Here is a 23,294-nt window from a genome sequence, read left to right on the forward strand (position 1 = left end):
CAGTTGATGGATCCGGTTGCACAGTATGCGTTGAATGTAGTTATTTTGTTTTTCCCTGGCAAGATGCCCTCAACACAAGATGTAGGTCAATGGGTTGACTTTCTGTTGACAAGACAAGCAGTCCGAGGGGTGTATTTTGGTGCCCGTGGGTTTTATGAGGTGCTACTGGAAGACATGGATGCTCGTTCGTGTTTGTTGGAAATGTCACCTTTGTTTTTCAACATGCAAATGACACATGTTCTGCCATGGGCACTTACTAAAAATTATCAGAGTTTGATACGACACAGGTGCCCGGTTTGGGTGGAAACAGTCGGATTTCCGCAGACTTGGAACCGCGGACTTGGAAGCATTTCTTACCTCTTCTGGCTGCGCAACTAGGCAAAGTGATTTGCCCCCCAAACGTGAATACTAATTCTTGTGTGTTGTGGGATACAGATAAGCCGACGCGGTCAAGAATTACGGTTGACTCTAGTGATCCAATGGTAGGCAAAAGGCCATTTAAACTCAAATGGGGAAAGTTTGCAGAGCATGTTTTAGCTGTGGCAAATTTGGCCATATGCAGTCTAAATGCCAGGAGTCTTTGTTCAAATTGCCACCATCTATTGTTCCTATGATTCGCCCTCGTGTTGCTTCTCCCTCCTCTTCGTCCGTGAAGCCGAAGATGGGGGATTCTAATGGAAGCATGCAAGCCAAACAAGGTAAAGACTCGATTAAGAGCTTGGCTAATGCGCAACCTGCTGCAAAGGCTGATACCAAAGGTAAAGCCAAACTGCCAAATTCCACTGATGGTTGGTAAACTCCCAAGAAGATTGCAAAACCTCGTGTTTCGCCTGTCTCAAGTAATTATGTACCTACTTTGGATGGGAGAGGTGGTGGAACCTCTACATCTGCATCATATGATCATAAGTCGCTAGTTGAAGCGTGGGATAGAGTGGTTCATTCATACAAAGACGCTTTGCTTGGGTCGAAATCTGCGTCGTTGTCGATGTATCAAAATCCCCTACAAGGAACACATATGGAATCCGCTTTATTAAATGTTAGGATGGAGACGGATGTGCCTATGGGAAATCCTACTTGATGATTGTGCCTCATGGTTCTCTTGTAAATATTGTACAGGTGCATTCTCCTCTTAGATGTTTTACGTATAATGTGCGTGGATTGTGCAACCATGACAAGTGGAAGCTGATCTCGCACTATGTACATACAAATAAAGCAAATACAGTGGTATTACAGGAGCATAATCAACACGACTTTGTTGGTCAATCATCGTATTATGCGGGATTTTGGATTTCTTATGCTGGTACAAGCTCTTTTTCGGGAGTTTTAATGACGGTGCGTCATGAATTGCAGCCGGTTTGGGCCCATAATGACCCGGCGGGGCGTTGGATGGTTGTTCAATGTCTCGTGCAAGGCAATATTCTGGAATTTGCTGGTATTTATGCTTATACTGCCTGTAACAGACTTGGACACTCCAAGTCAAGATTCTACCGCAACACAGCAGAGATTCACTTCAAAACAGTTCACAGTTCACAATTGATTCGACACGGCCCGGCGGGGTTCTGTGCCTAAAGATATTGGCCCCAAAGACTGGCGCCCCTTTCGGTATTTCTTTTTGTATTAAATCTGTGCTCAAAGTACAAGGGAGTGGGAGGGTCTCACTCTCAGACTCTGCGTCCAGATGCTCTGCAGAGTCGGAGCCCTGCCCACTTATTTATATGTTTACAAGGGGTGCTAAAAGCAGAGCCCCAAAAGCTTCAAAATCAAAAGCTTCATTTAAAAATAAAGCAAATAGCCCCAAAATCAGCATTGCATAGGATTTCTGCCCAGCTTTAGTGTAGAAAAAGCGTCCGTACAGCTGCCCGTAATTCACGAAAATCCGTACGCTCAACCACGTCACCCTGTCAGCACGTTTTGCGGCGGTATTTCTGGAAGGCCATACGGTGGCCAGCCAGCCGGGGTGGTATAGGTGTGTACTGTGGGGCAGCCACGTCATCAATTTGTGACATACCCCCCTCTTGAAAGCATTGTAATCACCTCGATTACGCCTGCAAAACAGACAAAGGCCATAAACTGCCTGTTAGTACCGACGCACTAGGAACAACACATCTAGCACATGTACCAATCGACAATCAGATCACAGGACATCACATGACAAATCACGTTCAAAATTCGGATCTCAAACCATGATTAATCAGCAACGTATTTAGCAATCGCATCCAGATCCACTCGGGACCTCATAGATGCCCGATTAACTAATCCTTATTGCAATCACGTCTATCGAGACCTTTCAAACCAAAAAGGCTGCAGTCATTTCGTCTATCAATTCCTGCACATAGACAAGTCAAGAACAAATCCCTATCATATTATCGGGAATTCCAGTTCATAAAGTCATACAGCAGAATACTGTAAGCTCACAGAATCCCTGAAACTCAAAAGAGACATCGATGACTTTGGTATCAAAAATCGGGACAATCTGTTGACAAAGGAGCGGAGCGACTCCCCTCTCGTGCATACCCACTGCACCAAATTCCGCTCTGCTGAGTTCGGGGTTCAATTTTGGAATAGACTATGCTAAACCAAATGCTTCAAGATAAAGGTTCACAATCTGAGGAGTATCTGCCAGGTCCTCCTGCTCCATCCACTTCGCATCCAATGTAGGATAGTTCTTGAATTTAACCAAGAACCGCCTTATCATTGTACCTTTTACCTTTCTATCTTTATGTGCCAAAATCTGTTCTGGAACGAGTATCTCCTCGTTTTCCTCCACTTCGGGTTGCTCATCAGGCTCCCCATCATCGGGCACATCGCCTTCAAAAGGCTTCAAGAGACTCACATGAAAAGCATTGTGAATCCTCCAAGTATCGGGCAGCTTCAGTCTAAAGGAGACATCATTTATCTTTTCAGAAATCTGGAAAGGTCCATAGTATCTCATGCTAAGCTTTGGAAAAAGCCGCTCCTTTCCCTTTTTCTTTCTCAGGCATGCCTTCTTAAAACATAAGAGCACCCAATCGTTCTTCTTTATGCTTTTTGTGTCTTTCTTGAGATTTTTGCAAAGCCTCCCGGACCTTGGCAAAAGCCGTGTCCAAGTCCCGCGTGTACTCGTCGGCTTCAAAAATCTTATCTTTCGTGCTTAGGAAGGGTGGAACCTTCGTAGCACCATCAATAATCTCAAATGGCGCCTTCCCCGTCAAAGAGTGTATCGTGTTATTATAGGCAAATTCCACCAAAGATAAATACTTTTCCCATTGAGTCTTCTGATCTGAGATGTAAGACTTCAATAAGTCTAGTACAACTGAATTAGCAATCTCTGATTGCCCGTCAGTCTGCGGGTGGAATGATGACGAGAACTGCAACCACGTGCAAATGTTCTCCCAAATAGCCTTCCCCTCGGATCATTACTCACGAGAATTGGTTGAAGCTCATGCAGAACTAATATCATTACTCCGGAGTAATCATGCAAACCAACATACGCAATCCAATAACCCGCAAAATAGGAGCACTAGCCCGCAAACTCGTGATGATTATGTTCTTGCAAAACTACTATATCAGCCCTACATGTATTTACATAGTGCTAGGTTAATCACCATTTATCACGGTTACATAACCCACACACATTTAACGAGATGCATTTGATGTGATCAAGCATGAGAGATCATATGTACAAAGGCAACGAAACAAGAGGAACTATGTAGACGTGCCCATGTAACCCACACACATTTAACTAGATGCATTTGATGTGATCAAGCATGAGAGATCATATGTACAAACGCAACAAAACAGGAGGAACTATGTAGACGTGCCCATGTGCACGTCTTCTTCTACCACATTTGTGCAAGAGCCAATGCGTTGAGTCAATGCATAACAGGTTTCTGCGGGATTCAAATGTGGGGTAGAAGTCTCACCAATGAGTACATCTTTATAAGAGTGCATTGCTTCTTCCCATGCATCCATCAACTTTCGATTGTTGTTACATGGAAGTTGCTTGAACGATACATTCATATTTGTATTTACAGGTGGAACATAATTACAAGAAGAGGGACGAGTGTGAACCCTCACCATCTTTTTGGGTACCACCCAAGCAGCAGACTCGCTAGACCCCACATTTTTACCCTTCACAGCATTGCCATTACCCGGAGCTGTAGACTGCGAAGGCTTGGCTTTCCCTTTTTCCACATTAGGAGTTACATTAACAACCAAGCTTCCATTTTGCTTAGCCTCCCCAAGAGGTTTGCCAGTAGAAACAGCAGTAGGTTATGGGACTGCAGAAGGAGATGGTTGCAAAACTGGCTCAAGACATTCACTGCATATGCCCAAATTTTCCACTTCAAAAACATGAATTTGCAAACTTGCCCCATTTAAGTTTAAATGGGTGCTTATCCACCCACGGATCCTCTGAATGAACCATGATGTCTTCCAGTGTAGTTCTGTTAGTGTCCCACAAAATACAGAACCTGTTGGTATTCGCATCCAGTTTCGGGGAACAGACCACCTTCCCGCGTTGCGCAGCCAACAGTGGTAGAAAGTGTCTCCATGTGCGGGGGAAATCCACTATTTACACCCACACCAGACATTTGTGGCGAATAAGACTTTGATAGTCCTTGGTCAATGCCCACGACAGGACATGAGTCATCTGCGTACCAAAAAACAATGGAGACATTCCCAAGAGCAAGTTTTTAGCATCAGTATCCGCCAAAAGGACTTCATAAAATCCTCGGGCACCAAAGTAAACCCCCTGGATAGTTTGACGTTTGAGCAAAAAATCAACCCATTGCCCAACATCCTGTGTAGTAGGCATCTTTCCCGGGAAAAACAAAATGACTGCATTCATGGCATATTGCACAACCGGATCCATGAGTTCTTGCACAAGAAACGAAGTTCGAGAGGGGGAGGTGGAGCCTTCCAAGCTTTCCAAGCTTCTTCAAAGTCTTCATATAAACAAGCCTTGATCTGGACGAAACCTCCGAGAAGCTTCCCATGGCTTTCCGACGCTTAAACACACACAAGAATCGAACATACAGTAAAAACACTTTACTGAAGGAGCAAACCTCCAAGAAACCAAGCATTGCCAAAAATCCCTATAACACTAGCTCTATAGAGAGGCCGCAAAAATTACATGTATCCACAACCGATGAACATGCAACTGTAAATTTCCCTAGCTGGACAAAGTCCTTCGAACTTAGAACTCTGCCTGTACTGTGACTACCTGCAGGTATGCAGACCCACCACACCTATACACACACACCCCCACAAACGCGCACACACACACGCTCGCTGGCTGTAGCAACAGTCTGCGCAGGTCGCAGAGGTGAAACCAGGCGCACAGCAGAACGTAGGGTCTTTTGTAGGCGATAGGGAGCACGCGCTGATGAGATGAGTACTTTGCTGGAGGTCGCGCAGGTTATCTCTGCACAAGCACACACGCGAGCGCACGCGCACACTTTTTTTTTGGTAATGTCAGATTGAATTACCAATGGGAAACCTCTAGACGAGGAAAATCCATCAAAAACACTACAACAGGAAATGAGAAACAGTCAAAGTAGAGCTCGTAATGGCTAACAAGAATCTCGTCCAAGTCATAGGCCGCTCGAAGAGACTGTAGAAGAGATGTCTTGAAGAGTCCACTCGCATCTGCTGAAACATGAGGGAATTACGTGCTCTCCACACTGTCCAAAGCGCCCAGAATCCGACCCATCCAAAAAAGTATGCATACCCGATCAATGGCAAAAGTACTTCAAAGATCCAAAAAGATCTACCGAAATACCTGCTAGGAAAACGTGTGTGAAGAGCCGTAGAGATGCAGTCCACAAATTGTAGCATATGAGAACAAGACCACAGTAAATGTGGAATGGTCTCGACTACCGCACTGCATCGAACACATCGTGAAGAGGTCAATCTTCTAGATCGTAGAAATTTGCCAATCGAGAGAACCCCAACGATGCATCTCCACATAAACAGTCTCTCCTTGAGAGGCAATTTTGCATGCCACACTTTCATGATTTTACTCTGCCATCATGTAACACTCTTGTTCATATTCCATACGTTATTACAGTGTTCGTAGATCCAGGAGAACGACTGCAAATGGCACTACACTTTCTTTGCAGAAATCAAAGAGGCCGAAGAACCAATGTAGCGTCAATCGCAAATTGGTGTTTCCATAACCAGGGTGGAACAGGAGATATGGAGTCAACCAGATTTTTAATGGTGTCTCACATGCGCCAATAGTGCATCCTAAGCCCAAAGGTAAGAGCAGCCTGTCTGAATGAGAGCACCTTTCCATCAGCGTCCATCACATCAATTATGTTGTCAATACCTTTTTGTGAGAGAAAATAAGCCTGTCTAGGAGAGCGTTGAACAAGAGTTTGATCAAAAACGCGACTCTATTGTAAACTTTCTAATCGAAGTGAGTTTTCACAAGCATCATCTCCACCATGCCGCAACAATTCCCATGTGACTAATTTCCAATCCACTACAAGACTCGAAGCAAAGGGGCATCCAGGTATTGTGGCCTCAAACTTATCAAAAACCACATCCCAATATGACGACTGCCAATGGCCAAAAGCTGTTGTAGAAACCGCATGAGAGCATAAAAACGCAAACATTTGTGTCCAAGGCTGCTTTTGCTCAACCAACACCAACACCAAGTGGCCTTTCTTGCTATAACATGAAAACCCAAATGCAGAATATTCAGACCACCACAACGCTTCGGAGGACATAACTTAGCCATCGCAAGTAAATACAGACCCTTTTTTCTGAGAGGAAGTAGACCAAAAGTGCTCAAGTATCCGAGACATCAAGGCCCGAAGATGACAGGGTGGCCAATGCAACATAGGTAGGAAAAATTGCATGTATGCCACCAATAGAGACTGTATTATTCTGAGTCTTACATGTAGCAGCCAAGTGGATCATTACCAATAGTGTAATTTAGACCTCAATTTGTGATCAACCCAATTCAATAATTTTGCATTGTTGACCGACCAAGCCAACGGATATCCAAGATGTCTCACAATTTGATCAGGCTTGACTATCTCACCTGGCCATAATACCGAGTGCCAATCCATTTGATGCAACGGTAATAATTTCGATTTTCGGAAATTCACTGGCAAACCTGTAGCCAACCCATAAAAATGCAGTGCTTCCATGATGCATTGAACATCCTCCGGTCTATTTCTAGGCCAAAACATGGAGTCATCCGCATACGCTTGCGCCACAAAATGATCTCGAGATGGCAGATCCAATCCATGTAAACGCCCAGACGCGGTTAAGGAGTCCAAATACAACAATAGAATAGCATACAACATAACACTCAAAGGGAAACCTTGCCTAACCGATCTGCGAAGATCCCATAACCGAGTCAACTCCCCATCAAGAATTCCAGCAGATTGACTATTCTCATATAGAAAATAGACCACTCGGCACATTCTGGAACCAAAGCCCAAAGCCGTTATAATTTGAGCAATGAAGTCCCAATGAATAGTGTCAAATGCTTTCTCTATATCGACCTGCATGACAAGTACATTCTGTCCAGTATATTTCGCATACTCAATCCCAACAAAAGCATTAGCAATATTATCCACAATTTGACGACGAGGAATGAATCCATATTGAGCAGAATGTATGCCTGAGAACAGATAATCATTAATACGTGAACCTATCATTTTTGAAAACAATCTGTAAACCACCGGCATAAGCGTGATCGGACGCCAATGCGAGAAGTATTCACATAATGTTTGCTTGGGCAACAACTTCACCAATCCTTCTTTCCACGACTGCGGCAATGATTGTGTAGTCCATGCATGATTGATCATGAAAAGTAGAGGCTGTTTAAGGGACTCCCAAAAGCGAAGGAAAAATTCAATTGTAAGGCCGTCCAATCCAGGAGATTTCCAATGGTCAAGATGCAACAAACTATCATGCAGCTCAGCCTCAGTAAAACTAGCCTCAAGAGTAGCTGCATCATTCATCCTCAATATAGGATCCACATATGACAACAGTAGTTGTCTGGCTTGCAAAACCTCACTTAAGGAAGCCTCAGGCTTAGCAAAAACCCGTTGAAAATGATCCACCATGAAATCCGCCAATTGACTTTTATTGGCCGTCCATTGCCCACTATCGACCTTAACCCTTTTTATAGATACAGATAGCCTCGAATGATGCAAATGCTTAAAGGACTGCTTCGATGAACAATCTTTATCCATAAAAGCATATTGTCTTGATCTAACTTTCCATTTTTCAAGTTTCCTCCTGTTATTATGTATCAAAGAGGCTTTATCTCCACATAATTCGTCTTGTTCCGACTGAATAAGCTGTCTAGTGTCTACAAGACTTTTTAAAGCTTGACTAGTCACCTTATCTTCTTGCACTTTATCTCTCGACCGGTGCATCTCCACGAACCATAATCCTTTATATCCGCATGATAAAACGAAACCAAGCCACATCCACATCGATAAACATATGAGAGATAAGCAGAGGAATCACCGCTTCAATCAAGGATTGGAATGCCTTGTGCGAGAGATATGCGTTATTAATATGTAGCAATCGTTTAGTAGGAAGCGGGGAATCTGCATCCAATGCCTCAATATGGATCAAGAGCCAAAGAGGAAAATGATCAAATAGAGTAAAGGAATGATCAATCCTCATATCACATGCAAAACATATCATATTGCAGAGATCCTAGTACATACCACCGATCCAATCGTGCTCTATATTCCGAGCGAGCATTATGAGCAAACGTGTAGCCTCGCTCCGAAGAGTGAGTACTGGGCCACGGATCCAAAACACCAGTGTCACTGACCATAGCATCCCAGGAAGAACGTTCCAAGCTCAACATATGCGAATGGCCAGTTGTATTGTCTGTGTTTGCCGGTGCATTATTAAATCTCCGCACCAAAAAGCATGTGAACGCAAAGGATATTTAACCAAATCTTGCCAGAGATGAGATCTTTGTGCCGAGGTAGTCATAAACTGGTGACGTGGCTGCCCCACAATACACACACCGTCCCGGCTGGCTGCAGTGCCACGTGGCCACCGTACGGACTTCCGAAAATATTGCCACAAAACGCGCTGACAAGTTGACGTCGTTGAGCGTACGGATTTCCATGAATTACGAGCAATTGTACAAACGCTTTTTCTACACAAAAGCTGGGCAGAAATCCTACGCAATGCTGATTTTGGGGCTATTTGCTTTATTTTTAAATGAAGCTTTTGGGGCTCTGCTTTTAGCACCCCTTGTAAACATATAAATAAGTGGGCAGGGCTCCCACTCTGCAGAGCATCTGGACGCAGAGTCTAAGTTGAGACCCTCCCACTCCCTTGTACTTTGAGCACAGATTTAATACAAAAAGAAATACCGAAAAGGGCACCAGGGCGGAGATTGAAGAGATGAAGCGTCGACAATTGGTTAACGATGCGACAAAGATGATGATCAACATTGCGAAGGATCCCAAATTTGCAAAATTTTTGACGCAGACATCCTTCGACGAAGTGCACTCTCAGTGACGGAAAGCCATAGAACCACCCCTCAAACCGGCACTCAAGAAACCTTCTACTCCAAGGACGTTTACAAAGCAAGAATTAGAAGAGGTGGTTGATACATGGATTACCCAGATTTTTGACGCAACCAACAAAGCCAAAAAGCACGACAAAAAGTAGAAGAAAGGAACTGACTTCCCGGGTTATTTGGTCGTCAATCTGCTTTTGCCTCGGCAAAAAAGCTGAAAAAGCATGTGAGATTTGAAGGAGTATCCAATTCTTCTTCTTCTTCTTCTTCTTCTTCTTCTTCTTCTTCTTCTGACAGTTCTTCTAGCTCTTCTGACTCAAGCGAAGAAGACAGAAAAGGCAAAAAGCAAACCTTCGGAAAGGGCAAGAAAAAGGCGAAGAAGACTAAGTTTCGCCCAGTTTCTAAGAGTTCTATAGAGGACTCGTCTTCAGATAGTTCGGACTCCGATGATCACAGATTTTATGCAAAGAAGAAGAATTTCTATAAACCAGTATGACTTTCTGGAGGATAAAAGCAAGAAAGTTCGAGAATTTAAAGAAGGTGGACAATCAATTAAATTTGACGCGTTTTCTGGATTTCTAGATGCTTTGAGGGCTTTGGCGTTCATACAGCAGTTTGACATAGCTTTCTCTGGAGGGCTTTACTCAGAGCACTCCAAGATTCGGAGGGCTACCTCTTACTTCAAGGGAAATGCTCAAACTTGGTGGTCCACTCTTCTATTGAACAAGAAAGCGCCAGTTAAATGGCTGAAATTTAAGAGGCTTTTTATTTCTTCTTGGTTGACTCGGGAGTATGAACGCGACAGACGAACTGCTTGGAACCATCTTCGGATGGCCAAGAAAGATACCTTGGACGCATATTGCGAGAGATTTTGGAGCTCTTTTCTACCCGCTTCTTCATTTAAGAAGATCTCGTTTAAAGAAGAGATTGAGCGGTTTACCTTGGGACTTCCTACGGAGATCCGAGATCATTGCTTAGAGCAAAAGTAAGATTCTATTCAAGAACTGATGAGTCATGCGAAACGGGGCTTTGCCATTCACTCAGGCAGTTTGACCTACAGATGAGATCATGATGCAGAAAACAAAACAGACTTCTAAAAATGAAAGTAGAAAGAAGAAGAGCCCCCAAGATCAAAAAGATAAGGATGCACAACCCAGGCTCACTCCGCGGGAGAGAGCCAACTACATTAAAGAGGGGAAGTGTTTTGGGTGCGGGGAACAAGGACACATCTCTGCGAAGTGTCGTAAAAAGGCACAAAAAGAACAGGATGAAGCAGCTGAGGAACATGAACGGAAAGGCAAGATGAAAGCAGGACTGGTTCCAGATTGCATGGGTACTGACTTTAGCACGATTGATAAGAGTACAGAACTTTGCCGAGCTTGGGGCAAAGTGAGAGATTAAGAAGCCCTAATTTTCTTTGATAGAGGAGCCAAGGCCAACTTCATTTCACCTGAATTGGTGGCGCGGCTCGAGATTACACCCGATCGGATGGGACCACTAGCAGAGGCAGTTCTAGCGGCATCCGGCAGGGACGTAGCCATTACACCTGTCACTGGCAAACTTCGGTTGCATTGTCAGCGGTATTTGGGGCACGAGGACTTCTACATAATGCCCTTGGAAGGTTGTAATGTCATCCTGGGAAATCCCTGGTACCATAAGAACAACGTCGTGATCGACTATCAGGCGAAAAAAGCAACTTTGACTTCAGAAAAGGGCCGAACCATTGTACTTGATGTAAAACTTAAGGGCGAGTCTGTCCCTATTGTATCGGCTTCGGCCGTTTCAAAATTAATGAAATCCAATCTGTTTGTTTACTCGATCTTTTTTGAAAGAGTTGAATGATGATCATAGGACAAATATGTATGATCTAGAAAAAGAATGTCAAGATCTTCTCCACACTCATGCCGATTGCTTTTCTGAGGGCTTGCCAGGCGAGTTGCCACCAACTCGTCCTGAGGATCATACCATTGATCTGATACCTGGAAGCAGACCACCAAACCGGACACTTTACCGTGTGAGCCGAGCTCAGAATGAAGAGATTATGAACCAAGTGAAAGACCTCTTGGAAAAGGGTCTTATCCAGCTGAGTACTTCACCTTACTGCTCTCCGGTGTGCTGTTGGTTTTGAAGAAAGAAGGATCTTGGAGAATATGCATTGACTATAGAGCTCTCAATAAAATCATCATCAAGAACAGATTTCCGATTCCCGGAATCGATGATATTCTAGACCGACTACAGGGATCCTTTTGTTTCAGCAGGATCAATTTGAAGAGCGGATATCATCAGATCCAAATCGCGCCGGAAGATGTCTACAAGACAGCTTTTCGGACGACTTTTGGTTTATTTGAGTTTTTGGTGATGCCTTTTGGCCTAATCAATGCTCCAGCGACATTTAACAGAAAGATGGACAGGATTTTTTGAGAGTACAGACTATTTGTTGGCACTTTCTTTGACGACATCATTGTTTTCTCCAAGGATGAGGCAGAACATAGAGAACATCTGCTACAGGTCTTTCAGGCATTACAAGATCACAAGTTGGTGATTAATGCAGAGAAAAGTGAATTTTTCCTACTCGAGATACACTTTTTGGGACACATTGTCTCAGCAGCAACAACAGGAGTGCAGATGGACCCAGCCAAGATAGAGACTATCCGTGATTGGTTCGATTTGAAGAATATCCATGGAGTTAGAAGCTTCTTGGGCTTATGTTCGTACTACCAGCGGTTCATTAGAAAGTCTGCAGAGGTTGCTTCCCCTTTGCATATCTTGACACAGAAAGGAGTCCCTTTCTCGTGGGGACCCTCAGAGTTGACTGCCTTTTAGACATTGAAAGAGAAATTGACTACAGGACCCGTTTTGACTTTGCCGGATTTCCAGAAGTCATTTGAAGTATATTGTGATGCTTGTGGTCGTAGTCTGGGTGCGGTCTTAAAGCAAGGCCATGTCATTGCCTACGAGAGCCGATTGTTCTCAAGGCCGGAATCGACAACACAGATATATGAGAGAGCTTTTGGCGGTTATCCATGCTCTTACTTAGTGGCGACATTACCTACTCGGAGCGGATTTTACGGTCTTCACAGATCATCAGAGTTTACGCTACTTCTTGTCACAAAAGCAGCTATCGGAAAAGCAAATGCGGTGGGCGAACAACTTGTCACAGTTTCACTTCCAGATTGTCCATGTGCAGGAACAGAAGAACTTGGTGGCAGATGCTGTCTCAGAAGCCATTGGTTCTGGCTATTTCCGCGATACATCATAGGAGCTTTGAGGATATGGTCAATCATTATGCCACAGATACATATTTTGCTGATATTTTCACTCGGATACGGAATGGGGAGGTAGTAGCGGGATATTCCATTCGGGAGGGCTACTTGATGAAGAAAACCATGTTGTGCGTTACACAGCCGTTGAGAGAAAAGGTTCTAACCGAATGCCACTGTCCGCCATTTACGGGTCACCGGGGCATTGCTACCACCTTGAAAGGTGTGGAGAAATACTTCTTTTGGCCGAGACTCAAGAAGGATGTTGACGATTTTGTACGCAGTTGCTCGGTATGCCAGAAGGTCAAGTTTGACAGGCATAAAGCACAGGGATTGTTATAGCCTTTACCCATACCCACTCGCCCCTGGGAAAGTATTGCAATGGATTCCATTTTTGATCTCCCAAGAACACAGAGTGGTCATGATGGTATCTGGACTGTTATTGACAAATTTAGCAAGCAAGCTCATTTCATTTCAGTGAAGGAAACAATCAAGCCGGATTGTGAAGCTTCGGCTAAGCAAGGCTCAGGAGTCTTACTCATGGCAGGCCAACAAGCATCATCAGGATGTTTCTATCAAGGAAGGGAATTGGGTGTATTTAAGAATCATGAAGCAACGTCTTAAGCAAGTTGGAAAGAAGTCTCCAAAGTTGTCTTTCAGAATGTACGGTCCATTTCCTATCATTAAAAAGATAAAAGAGGTTTCTATGAAATTGCAATTGCCTAACTCATGGTCAATGCACAACATTTTCCATGTTTTTTGGTTGAAAGTGTTTCAGGGAACACCTCCGAAGGACATTTCCGAAGAAGAAGAGCTGGAGATCATTGATGAAGCTGAAGTCATGGAGCCGGAGCAAGTGTTGCTGCATCAATTTCGCCATGGCTCAAAGAAGCAAGTCAAACAGTACTTTTTGAAGTTCAAGGATCGAGGAACCCACGAAGCAGCGTGGGTCGATGAAGAGTTTTTCAAAAATTATCTAGAGTTGTTGGCAGACTACAAGGAAGCCATGCAGCTCGGTACCAGTACCTCACTTTGAAAAGGAGGGGATGTCACGTGCACATCTAACCCTATGTGCATGTGGACAAGCTACTTCAGGTCCAAGGTTCAGGTCAGCTTAGTAAGTGTTCTTGCAACTTTGTGAGCCTGTGCGCAGGCCGTGCATATCCAGGCACTTAGAGTAGTTGCATATCCTTTGGTTGCACACAGCATGATCATCAGCATGACATTCAGTAACCATCATCAAGCATCATCAGCCCTAGCGCCAGGATTATCAGCATTCAGCGTTTGCAGATCAGCCTACGCCAGCGTTTGTAGATCAGCCTACACCAGCGTTTGCAGATCAGCCTGAACCATCGTTTTATATCAGCCTGTATCAACGTTTTCATCAGTGTTATCAGCAAACTGTGTCAGCCAGCAATAGCGTTTTTCAACAACCTGTTTTCAGCCAGGTAGTCCAGCGTTTTCAGCCCAGAACCGGCAGCGTTTTCAGCCTCTAAAGACAGCATTTTCAGCCATCAGTTGTCGCCTTCGCTTTGCCGTCGTCATCGACTTAGACCATCATTGCATCATAGCATCAAGAACTTTGCATCAACACCATTGTAGCAGATTTGTGCAATCAATAGCATAGACTTCTCTCGCCATCAAGAGGCGCCCTTGGAGGAGGGTTTGACAACAGTCTAGTGTCGTATTCTTCTCTCTCTCTCTCTCTCTCTCTCTCTCTCTCTCTCTCTCTCTCTCTCTCTCTCTCTCTCTCTCTCTCAGCACCTTCATTCACAATGTCAATCACTAAGTTCAACATTCATTTCCGCTGCACCTTACAATTCAGCAGAATACTCTCAGCACATCAGTATCCCTGAAGCCCAAAGGGAAATCAGTGACTCTATTCCGTCCAGGTAATCTGTGACAAAGGAGTGGAGTAACTCCCCTCTTGTGCAGTCCCGCCTTCACCAGATTCAACGCACTGATCTGTAGGAACTCTTGGAATAGCCACAGCTAGATCAAAAGCGTCGAGGTAAAGTTCCAAATCTGAGGAGTATCTGTTATGTCCTCCTCCTCCATCCATTTCGCATTCAATGCCGGATGGTTCTTAACTAAGAACCACTGTTCACTTTACCTTTCTCTTTCCTGTCTTGGAAAGCCAGTCTTACCTTTCTTCCAAAAAGTCTTATTTCATAAATTCATATAGCAAAATAATGCTAATTCATCCATAATGTTCTATCTAAAATCTGTTCTCCAACGAGTATCTCCTCGTCCTGCAGTATTCCCATTGTGTCAGTCATCCTTATTATTGTGCCTTGATGGGCCATCGTGCAGCGATATGTCCTTGTTGTCCACATTCAAAACACTTTCCTGCTTTGAAATATTCATCCCTCTAGTCTTCTGTCAGTCAAGGTCGTATATCTTTCTGTTCTTCTATCAATCGAGTTCGTGTATTTGTTTGTCGTCTGTTTCTGCTCTGACTTGTCGAAGGTTCATCTGGTGGGTAAGTCAAGTTACTCGAATGCATAGCGACTCCCCGCTTAGCATGTCCCATCAATTGTTTAATGGACTCTGACTGCTTCTCAAGGCAGTAGTCTCGAATTTCTTTGGGGAGTCCACAACAAAATCCCCAATCTGCTCCTTAAAACTGATCTTCTTGAAAAAAGAGGTCGGAAGGAAAGTATCCCAAAATCTTTCACAGTAATCATCCAAAGTGTCACCCTTGATCATCCGAAGGTAGTTCCAATCGGTTCTCACATCTGGTTCATACTCTTGAGTAAGCCATGAAGAAATAAAAGGTTTCTTAAATTTCAGTCACTCTGTCGGTGCTTCTTTTCTTAACAAAAGAGTGGACCAACATGTCCGTGCGTTGCCTTTCAAAAAGGATGTTGCCTGTCTAATCTTTGAGTGCTCTGTATAGCAGCCTCCTAAAAATGCTATATCAAACTGTTGGATAAAGGCTAGAGCCTTAGGAGCATCTCAAAACCATGAAAAGGTTTCAAACTTTAGTGCTTGTCCACCCTCTTTGAAGTCCTTAGCCTTCTTGCCTTGTCGCCGAGAAAATCATACTGATTGGCTCTGTAAAAGTGATTGTCTGCTCATCGTTTCTTTCCCTTTCTGTCCTCATGACTTGAGTCAGAAAAGGATGAGCTTTTACTTACGGAAGGGAGAGCCTTCCGCTTCTTTAGTGAGAGAGTGCAATGGACACAACAAAGTGAATGGACACTGTGAATAGAAGTGAATGACACTGAGAGATAGAGAAGAGAATACGACACCCGAATGTTGTCAAAACCCTCCTCCGAAGGCCCCACTCTCTATGGCGAGAGCGGTCTACTTATGATTGCACAAATCTCTACAATGCTTGGACTTGCGGACGATGTCGACCACGATGAGGACGACGACGAGACGGGCTGAAATCTGAGAATGCTAAGGGCTGAAATCTGCAAATCTTGTATCTGTTGAATTGTGACTCTATGTCGGTGACGATGTCGATGACGACGATGCGACGACAACGCGCTGAAAACGCAGATGCTGAAATCTACGTTTCCGGGCTGAATCTGCAAACTACGTGGGATCTGACCGTGCGGCGAGGGTCTGCTGCGGGAAGGTGGGATTTGCGAGGTTCGGGACTTCTTCTACGAGTGCTAAAGGCTGAAAACTGAAAACGTTGATGCTTCTGCTGATTCCGTTGCGGAGGAACTGCAAAATGCTAGGTGCTCTGCTGTCCCAAAAACGCTAGGGCTGAAATTGGTCCTGCTGCTGCTGGTTGTTCTGCAAATGCAAAACGCCAGGCTGATCTACTATGTCGTGATGATGCCGGGCTGTTTTGCTGAACAAAACCGCCAAGGCTGGTCTACTGATGCAAAAACGCTAGTGTAGCTGCTGTGAGGCAAAAACGCTAGGGATCTTAGGGGTTCTGCGGAGAAGTTGCCTGTTGAGCGAGTGCTCCTGCTCCTGCTGCCCCTTCTGCCAAAAAGTGCTAGCTCTGGTTTGCTTATATATTATCTTAGCAAAATTTCCCTACCTACTTTTCAACAAAAGTCAATAAATAAGTGAAAAATGTCAAAAATAGGGAAAAGTGGGTTTAATGCACTGGAAAATTCCCCTGATGGATTCTGATGGGAATGCTTATGATCATGCTGTGTGCAACCGGAGGATATGCATCTAATCTAAGTGTCTGGACATGCACGGTCTGCGAACAGACTCACAAAAGTGCCAGATCACTTCCTATTCTAACTGACTTGACTGACTGAACCCTGGTCATGTTGTAGCTTGTCCACGGACACATAGGGTTGGATGTGTCACGTGACAATTTCACAATTTGAGTCGACACAGCTTGATGTAGTTTCGTGCCCAGAGGTATTGGCCCCAAAGATTGTCGCCCCTTTCGGTATGTATTTTTATATTAATGCTTGATCAAAGTTACAACTACCCGCGGGTCCTCTGCTCTCAGACTCTGCGACGACTAGATGCTCTGAAGAGTGAGGCCCTTGGGTCCTTACAAGGAATGCCAAAAGCAGAGCCCCAAAAGCAGTTAAACTCAAAAGCAATGAGTCCCAAAAGCTTCTGACTCAAAAGCAAAGAGTTCCAAAAAGAAATTGTTCCCAAAATCTGCCAGCAAAAAGCACCAGCGCACAGCGCAATTGCGGAAATCCATACAGGCAGCGGGATTCCGTACAGGCTGCCACGTAAGCAATCTATCAGCGCGTTTCACGGACGTCCGTACAGCTGCCACGTCAGCATGTCGTAATGTTGTCCGTATTGTCTGGCCAGGGAGTACTGCCACGTCTGACAGTTATCATGGATCAAGCGGCAATTGAAGAAGTGTGGTTACCAAGTGGCTAATCCTAGGACCAGTTCATAAGCTCCTTCGTAAAGAATGGAGAATTTTCATGGATCAAGGGACAATTGAAGGAGTGTGGTTCCCAAGTGACCAATCATGGGACCAGTTCAGAAGCTCCTTCCACAATTTTTGTGACACCATCCCTCACCAAATTCCTTTTCCCTCTTATAACAAATTCATCTCTCTTAAATAACAAATGCCTTAAATAAGAGAAAGAATAAGCAAAATGCTCTCGTTGCTCAAAACCATGAGTATTCTTTAGCACTCTAGCTTTGGTCATGTCCCCATTGCTACGTTGCAACATCTTCTTTTTAGAAATATGGTTATTGGCTTGCCCAAGCTTCGCAAGCCTCGTCATCTTTGCTCTTCATGTACAGAAGGCAAACAACACGGAGATTCATTTCTAGAGGAGGCCACTTTTTGTGCCTCTGTATTTTAAAGTTGGTTCATATTGATCTTGCATGTCCTATGGAGATGGATACGCTTGGTGATTCTAAGTATTAATTGATACTTGTTAATGATTTTTCTAGAAAAACCGGTATTTTTTCACAACTAATGCTCTTTCTAATTTTCAAGAATCAATAAGTTGAGTTGAAAAGCAATCTAACTCTAAAGTCTTTATCTAACTTGAGAGCTCACAATGGAGGTGAATTTATAACCTTTGATTCATTTTCCTTATCTAAAACAATTCAAAGAAAAACATATGTAATCACCCGTCGCATGGATGATCCACTTGTATACATAAGTTGTAATTGAAAGAGAATAAATCACACTTGCAAACTTGAGACGACACGGGAGCATAGTTTCCCTCTGGAGAAGATTGGCCCTCATATCAAGCGCCCTTGGTGGTATTTCTTTATTTATTAAATCACAGAAATACATCCGCTTGTACAAGCACACACTCTTAATCTGTTTTACAATGGCACACTAGCTTCATTCAGTGCCTAAAAGTACTAATGTCACGTGACGCATCCAACACTATGTGTCCGTGGACAAGCTACACCACGACAAGGGTTAGGTCAGTCCAATCAATCTAGATTAGAAGTGACCTGGCACTTTTGTGAGTCTATTCGTAGACCGTGCATGCCCAGACACTTAGTGTAGATGCATATCCTCTGGTTGCACACAACATGATCATAAGCATTCCCATCAGAATCCATCAGAATCCTTCAGGGGAATTTTCCAGTGCATTTAGCCTATTTTACCTATTTTTGACATTTTTCACTTATTATTTTTAAGTGACTTTTGTTGGAAAGTAGGTAGGGAAAATTGAGTAAGTTTGTATATAAGCAAACCTAGACTAGCACTAATTGGCAAAAGAGGCAGCAGGAGCACTCGCTCAACATGCAACTTCTCAGCAAAACCCCAAGCCCTAGCGTTTTTGCTTCACAGCATCAAGCTAGCGTTTTTGGACCAGATCAGCCAACTTTTTTGCTCTTGCAGATCCCTGGCGACAGAAGACTCAACAAGAAGCCTAGTGTTTTGCATTTGCAGGACATCCGACGACAGCAAAAACATTTTCAGCCCTAGCGTTTTTGATTTGCAGATCAGCCCCAGCGTTTTGCAGATTCACAGCGACGGAACATCAAGAGCCATCAGCATTTTCAGTTTTCAGCCCTTAGACACCGCAAATCAAGTCTCAAACCTCGCAGATCTCACCTTCCCGCAGCAGACCCTCGCCGCACGGTCAAATTCCACAAGGTTTACATTTTCAGCCCGGAAAACGCAGATTTCAGCATCTGCGTTTTCAGCATGTCGTCGTTGCATCGTCGTCATCGACATAGAGTCAGAATTCAGCAGATAGAAGATTTGCAGATTTTAGCCCTTGGAGTTTTCAGATTTCAGTCCGTCTTGTCGTCGTCCTCATCGTCGTCGACATCGTCGGCAAGTCCAAGCATTGTAGAGATTTGTGCAATCAATAGTAGACCACTCTCGCCATAGAGAGTGGGGCCTTCGGAGGAGGGTTTTACATCTCTGGTGTCGTATTCTCTTCTCTCTCTATCTCTCACTCTCATACACTTGCACCACAGTGTCCATTCACTTGTTTGTGAATATTGCACTCTCTCATTAAGAACGGAAGGCTCTACCTTCCATAAGAACGAAAAGGAACCTTGAGCACAGTCTCACTTTCCCGCAGCAGATCCTCGCCGCACGGTCAGATTCCGCAAGGTTTACAGTTTCAGCCCGGAAAACGCAGATTTCAGCATCTGCGTTTTCAGCGTGTCGTCATTGCATCGTCGTCATCACCGTTGTCATCGACATAGAGTCAAAATTCAGCAGATAGAAGATTTGCAGATTTTAGCCCTTAGAGTTTCCAGATTTCAGCCCGTCTCGTCGTCGTCCTCATCGTCGTCGACATTGTCGGCAAGACCAAGCATTGTAGAGATTTGTGCAATCAATAGTAGACCACTCTCACCATAGAGAGTGGGGCCTTCGGAGGAGGGTTTTACAATGTCTCTAGTGTCGTATTCTCTTCTCTCTCTATCTCTCAGTCTCATACACTTGCACGCACAGTGTCCATTCACTTGTTTGTGAATATTGCACTCTCTCATTAAGAACGGAAGGCTCTACCTCCCATAAGAACAAAAAGAAACCTTGCGCACAGTTCGGAGCACTCATCTTGAGCAAAGTTCAAATATTCATTCCGCTGCACCTAACAACTAAAAACATAGTAACAGGGAACAGGCGGAGCGGACCCTAAACATTCCGAAACGACATTCCGGACACTCGAGAATGGAATGCCGTTCTAGAACGGGGTCTAACCTAAACGGGGCGGAACAACGGAACGAGAATCCGGGATGGTCAACCAAAAAAGTCAACATTTTTGTAACTAGCCATTTGGGGCATGTTTGGGGCATGTTTGGGGGCAGATTTGGGGCTATTTGGGGACAGGTTTGGGGCTATTTGGAGGGCTAATTTAGGGCTGTTTGGGGGCTATTTGGAGGGCTGATTTGGGGCTGTTTGGAGGCTCGTCTCACCTCCTCCTCAACTCTCAACATCTCTACTGAGCTACTCTCCTTGCTAAAGCTTTAAGCTTGGACATGGAGCTCTAGCTTCTACCTGTTCTTTTTTGGCGGAAAGCACAACACCAGAACAAATGTGGCTTTTACCTCTCTTTCTCAAGCTCCATCCCTCCCTCTCATGTCTCAAGCTCCATCCCCTCCCCCCCCCCCCCCCCTCTCTCTCTCTCAACAGTCACTCCATCCTTGTCTCAAGCTCCGTCATTGTAAAACATGTCTAAATATGGCTCTAATTAGGATGGTCAAATTCAAAAGCTTAGCTTATAGTTTTCCACTAACATATATATATATAGTTTCTTTGGTCTACCGTTCCGCTCCCTCCTCCTTCCCGTTCCCGTTCCGGGTAATTATGCTTAAAAATCATTGGCTAACAATAATTGGCAATTATAAAAGCACATCACGAGTCGAATTGTGCAATCGATTGTAATAGCATATGTGTGATTCTTCACTCATCTAAAACTTATAAATGTCTTAGATTTGCAGAAATGGAATTGCTATAATATGCCTCATCATACAATTAAAGGTGTAAGATTTTTCCTTAGAAGTAAAACATGTACTCCAACAAGGCACGGTAGGCCGAAAACTTTGACCATACATAAGCATGTTATTACTGGGAAAGATCCTCTAGTGGCTTTTTATGCATTTCCAAGGAAACCTTGTACTCAAATGAAGGCCTTCTCTCTAAGAAAACATCCACTATTGCGTTTCCAAGGGAACCTTGTACTCAAATGAAGGCCTTCTCTCTAAGAAAGCATCCACTATTGCGTTTCGAGATGGGAAAGCTATCAAAGCAAAGAAAGGGATGATGACACAAGAGCACGGGAAAGAACCACAAGAGGGAGGAGATAGAGGGAGATGGCACAAGCCTTGCGAGGCCTGTCCTCCCATACATATGGAGCCTCCATGTGGTCTCTCTCTCTCTCTCTCTCTCTCTCTCTCTCTCTCTCTCTCTCTCTCTCTCCACAGAGAGTATCCGCCTCTTCCTGCTCTTCCTCCCATCCTCGTAAAGAGCATTCTTTCATGCTTGCAATGTGATCACCACTTGTTTTAGGCTACATTGGCTCTCTTCTCTTCTCTTTCTCGTTTCTTGCCTCACCCTCTCTTCCTGCTCTTTTATTTGCAGTCCAACACCCCACCTCCAGCATGTGTGGCCATTTGCAGAGTCCTATGTACATAGCCATTTACCTCAATCTCTAGATGGAGGAGCAGATTCCAGCTTGTAAAGGCAATTTTTTATCCATAGGTATAGAATTTGGATACATGTATCAATGAGCAAGCCACATCCAGGGCCTCCGCCAAACCGCATGCAAGAAAAATTTACCAAGTAAGCTGGGGAGCATGTACACCGTACAGTAGAGGGACATACCTTCGCCAGTGCGCTTTCGAGAAGGGTCCCTAAGGTAGAAGGGTCCATGGGGTTTCCTTAGAGAGGCACTGCTGCTGCATTCTGCCTGTTGCTCGTCATGATCTTCATCATCGCTATCAGGCTCGTCATCGCAGGGCAGGCGAGAGGGCCCATGGAGGCAAAGCTGCTCACCCTCGCGGGCTAAGAGAAGTAGACGAAGCTGAAGGTTATTGATGAGCACAACGTCTCTAATGAGCACATCCACACTCTGAGAGGAAGGGGATTCGTAAAGAAACTGCCTGTCTTCGCTCTGCTTCACGTGCACCAGCACCATCGCTTCCTATAAGTCGTTACTCGCTTAACAGTTGGCTACTCCTATAGCTCACCTATTTCGTCCTACCTTATATTGAGAGGTTCTTTATTGTATTACCCAAAATCTTGAGAGATTCCCCCTAGCTTGTTGACGTCTAGCCAAAATTGTTAAAGAATTTGACCCCGTGCGCATCAACAATTAACCATCGCTGTAGTACCTAACCACTGGTGCAGTCTTCGCGGTTGCGAAGCGACTCCCTTTGCACATTAAAAAAAAAATGTTGCTCCCCAAACCCTCTTGGCTTGCTCCTCGTCTCCTCCACCTGGCCTGTGTGCGGTCGTCCTTCCTCTCGTGCATGCTCAATCGCCACCTTCCTCTCGACCTCTCGATTGGTCTGCCTCCCTTGTAGGCTCAGCCACCACCAGCTCCTCAGTATCCCCGCAAGATTCTTGGCTTTTTTTTAATTTAACCCAGTTGGTACCCCCTACCCCAACAAATATAAAAAGTATTCCTAATTCAAAGATTCCCTCAATAACAACAAGATGCACTAGTCTATAGCATTGTCTCGTGAGAATTTTGAAGCTTTTTGCAAAGCTTTAGTCTTACTCCCCTTTGTGGACTGATCATGTCCTCAGGGTATGGCACTTCCCTATACTCTATGTGCCAGCTCTTGTTCACTGCATCACTCCCAGGGGGGATTTGTTACCATAGAGGGTCCTTTGAAGGAATGAATGTCAAGGATGGAAGCTTCTATGGTAGAAATGATCAAGAAAATTTTGATATGGTTTTGGAGTGGCGATCCATACAGCTTGAGGATTTTTTCAAGGTAGAGAAGGGAGTCATGCCAAATGCCAAAGGCATCATCAATAAATCGTTTGTATAAGAGGAGAGGGGGATGGGAGGGAAGGTTGATAATGTCTTCCAAGTGACAAAGAAAGAGGCACGCATAGACGACAGCAAAAGTGGAACCCATGGGAGTGCCTTTGATTTTGTGCCAACAGATCCCCTGGAAGGAGATGTAGTGGTGGTTCAGGACAA

At 44.4% G+C, this 23,294-nt stretch overlaps 1 protein-coding gene across 2 annotated transcripts in view; it reads right to left on the minus strand.

Annotated features, from left to right (window-relative positions):
- The window catches only part of LOC147419320 (uncharacterized), a 93,913-nt gene extending 71,579 nt beyond the window's left edge, over nucleotides 1-22,334 (minus strand). The window contains exon 1 of one of the 2 annotated variants that reach the window (XM_086505584.1): nucleotides 21,965-22,332. In XM_086505584.1, the coding sequence (XP_086361710.1) occupies nucleotides 21,965-22,277 (313 nt within the window). In that variant the 5' untranslated portion in view covers nucleotides 22,278-22,332. Of the gene's footprint in view, nucleotides 1-21,964 lie in introns of both variants that reach the window. The other variant, XM_086505585.1, reaches the window with a different exon arrangement.
- Between the last annotated feature and the right edge of the window lie 960 nt (nucleotides 22,335-23,294).

The sequence above is a fragment of the Adiantum capillus-veneris genome, chromosome 29 (assembly GCF_014529385.1).
Source record: "Adiantum capillus-veneris isolate H3 chromosome 29, ASM1452938v2, whole genome shotgun sequence".
Lineage (NCBI taxonomy): Eukaryota > Viridiplantae > Streptophyta > Polypodiopsida > Polypodiales > Pteridaceae > Adiantum > Adiantum capillus-veneris.